This window comes from Notolepis coatsorum, assembly GCF_963971535.1.
Source record: "Notolepis coatsorum genome assembly, chromosome: 16".
NCBI classification, from domain to species: Eukaryota; Metazoa; Chordata; class Actinopteri; order Aulopiformes; family Paralepididae; genus Notolepis; species Notolepis coatsorum.
Genome location: NC_140180.1, coordinates 15,520,529 through 15,523,028, shown reverse-complemented (window position 1 = coordinate 15,523,028; position 2,500 = coordinate 15,520,529). Strand labels below are relative to the sequence as shown.

The 2,500-nt window shown below is 46.5% G+C and overlaps 1 protein-coding gene across 1 annotated transcript in view; it reads right to left on the bottom strand.

The window, feature by feature from the left end:
- LOC311242897 (ras-GEF domain-containing family member 1C-like) overlaps positions 1-2,495 on the bottom strand; it is a gene marked incomplete at its 5' end in the record, with an annotated part of 23,485 nt that extends 20,990 nt beyond the window's left edge. Inside the window, one exon of the mRNA XM_084331960.1 lies at positions 2,451-2,495. Within this exon, the coding sequence (XP_084188086.1) occupies positions 2,451-2,495 (45 nt within the window). The remainder of the gene's footprint in view (positions 1-2,450) is intronic.
- Between the last annotated feature and the right edge of the window lie 5 nt (positions 2,496-2,500).

Below are 2,500 nucleotides of genomic sequence, written 5' to 3'. Positions count from 1 at the left end.
TTTTTTTTTTTTTTTTTACAATTTCTAGTTATTGTTTTTGTTAGTTATTGGAACGTTTTCTAAGAATTCTGTCTTGAAATTCTAGAAATCTGGCATACCGTATAGCCAGTCAGTAGCCTTGGTGACATCATCTTTCAAATGTAGAAGACAAAAGGAAGACCAGGGAGCGTTGCCAGGGATACACATAGTAAAACCAAGGACACTGAAAGGACAATGAAAGACCCCCACCACCCCAATAACAGCCTGTTCCAGCTGCTGAGGTCAGGCAGACGCCTGCGAATTCTAGAGACTAAGACGGAGAGGCTTAGGCTAAGCTTCTTCCCCCAGGCCATCAGAGCCTTGAACAATGAACATCGAGAGACACAGAAACTGAACTATCCACACACAAGTACATACACGACACGCACGCTGAGCACGCTCACACACTAGCAGCCACTTTAACACTCATGCCGCACACACGCACACTTATGGCCAGAGGAAAGGCCACTTAAAATAGTATAACATCAGGAACAGTGTATTGCACTACTAAAGCTAACTAGCATGTCCTATATGCTCTGTAAATACTAATGTACAGATACCGAGATGGCACACCATGTACCTGTTTATTGCACTGTTTTATTGGATTCTATTAATATGTTGTACCACTGTATTTTATTGGATTCTATTATATGTTGTACCACTGTATTGCACATCGTCGCGGGCAAGACCAGCCGCATTTCATTGTATACCTGTATGCCGTGACAATTAAAACTCTTGAATCTTGAATCTTGAATCTTGACACTATAAAAGATGGAAGGGTCATCACGTCAGAATACCAGCGCTCTACCCTCTGCTCGGTGGCAGACGTCGGTGCCAGTTCTGTTGAAGCTTTTGTATTAAAGTTCAAATTATACCAGCTCTCTGAGGAAATATACAGCAATATATCAAACGTTAGCTCGTTAACAATGCAACAAATTGCAGATGATACTGACGTCCGTGGTAATAACCTGTATAAATGAGAAACGAGGAGACGGCTGATCCCGTTCAATATCGGCCTGAACTGAACGTTTCCACATTTGGCACCGACGTGCGTTTCACACGCTACACGGCGACGCAATGACCCTTCCTTCTTTTTATACTTCTTTTAAGTAAACCATCAGCGGCTCTTTTCGGCAGACAGAACCCTGAGAAACAGAGAGGAGGACCCAGGCGACACTCTTCCCTTGAGATACAAAATGCCTTTATTGATCTGGCGCGGTTCCAGCGGCCGTTAAAACGGACTCCGACGCCCCCCACCGAAGGCACGAGGCCCAAAAACACGCCGGTTCTTTTGAACGTTCATTAGAAACCGTGCCGGATCAATCAATAAAGCCATTTATCTTGTATCTAAAAAGGGGGAGGAGTGGCTCTGCCCTCTTGTTGTCTTTGTTGGATTGGAACGCCGTTACTTCGGTTCACTTCTCAAAGTTGTAATCTCCATAATGTGACATTGTTCTCTCCAAGCCCTTTTCGTGCAGCGCCTCCCCCCCCCCCCCCCCTCCCCCTCCCCCTGCCCCCACGGCCCGCCGGGCAACGATCTCACACATTAAGAGGAGATCATTTGACACGGCGGCGCCGGGATAGCTGGCTTAGTGAACCGAGCCGATACCTTGGAGGTGTTGGGGGCACATTGGACGCCTTTTTCTTGTGCTCGACCATGCGGCGGAAAGTGCACAGGGTGCAACGAGTGATTGACTGATTGATTGATTGAAAACTTTATTAACATATTGCAGAATGGATACAATACAGTACGGCTCAATACACACAATTGTTAAGGGGATGCAGACCAGATAAATACTTTCGTCTTGTGTACATCAGGGTCCCCCGTCAGTGATACCACTGATTAGCGTAGCTACCTCAGCTAACGTTCTATAAGTTACATACATCACTACTCGCAGCCCTCCAGGCGTTGCTGTTCATATCTCGGTCGTGGTAAGACCCGGTCGTATACAAACAAGGTTTTGTTGGAAAATGCCCAAATTAGTTTCTCCTCCATTATCGAGTGGTTTGTTTTGACGTCGATTTCTCTTCCGATACCCCTAAACATTTGTATCGCTCCCCTCGGTTGATTTGATTGGTCCGTTGACAAAAGGTGACATTGACATCAGTGCGCTCCGCGGCTAAAGATACAACTTTTTCAACTTAGAGGCGTGTAGTTTGGAGGAGTTGCAACAAAACCATTGACGACAATAGAAAACAGGCACAGGCGTGTTAAAAAAGGAACCAATGTGACTCATTCTTCTGCTCTCCGATACCTTTATCTCTCTCTACAGGTCTTTCTCTCTCTCTCTCTCTCTCTCTCTCTCTCTCTCTCTCTCTCTCTTTCTCTCTCTCTCTCTCCTTGACTTCCTCTCATGCCACCTCCCCTCCCATTTGTATCTACTTTACTATCTCTTACCCCCCCTCCCCACCTCCCCCCCTCTCCTCCTCACCAGTTCTGTGTGGGTGAGCTGTTGGCCCAGGGTGTAGACCTCCATCCCCC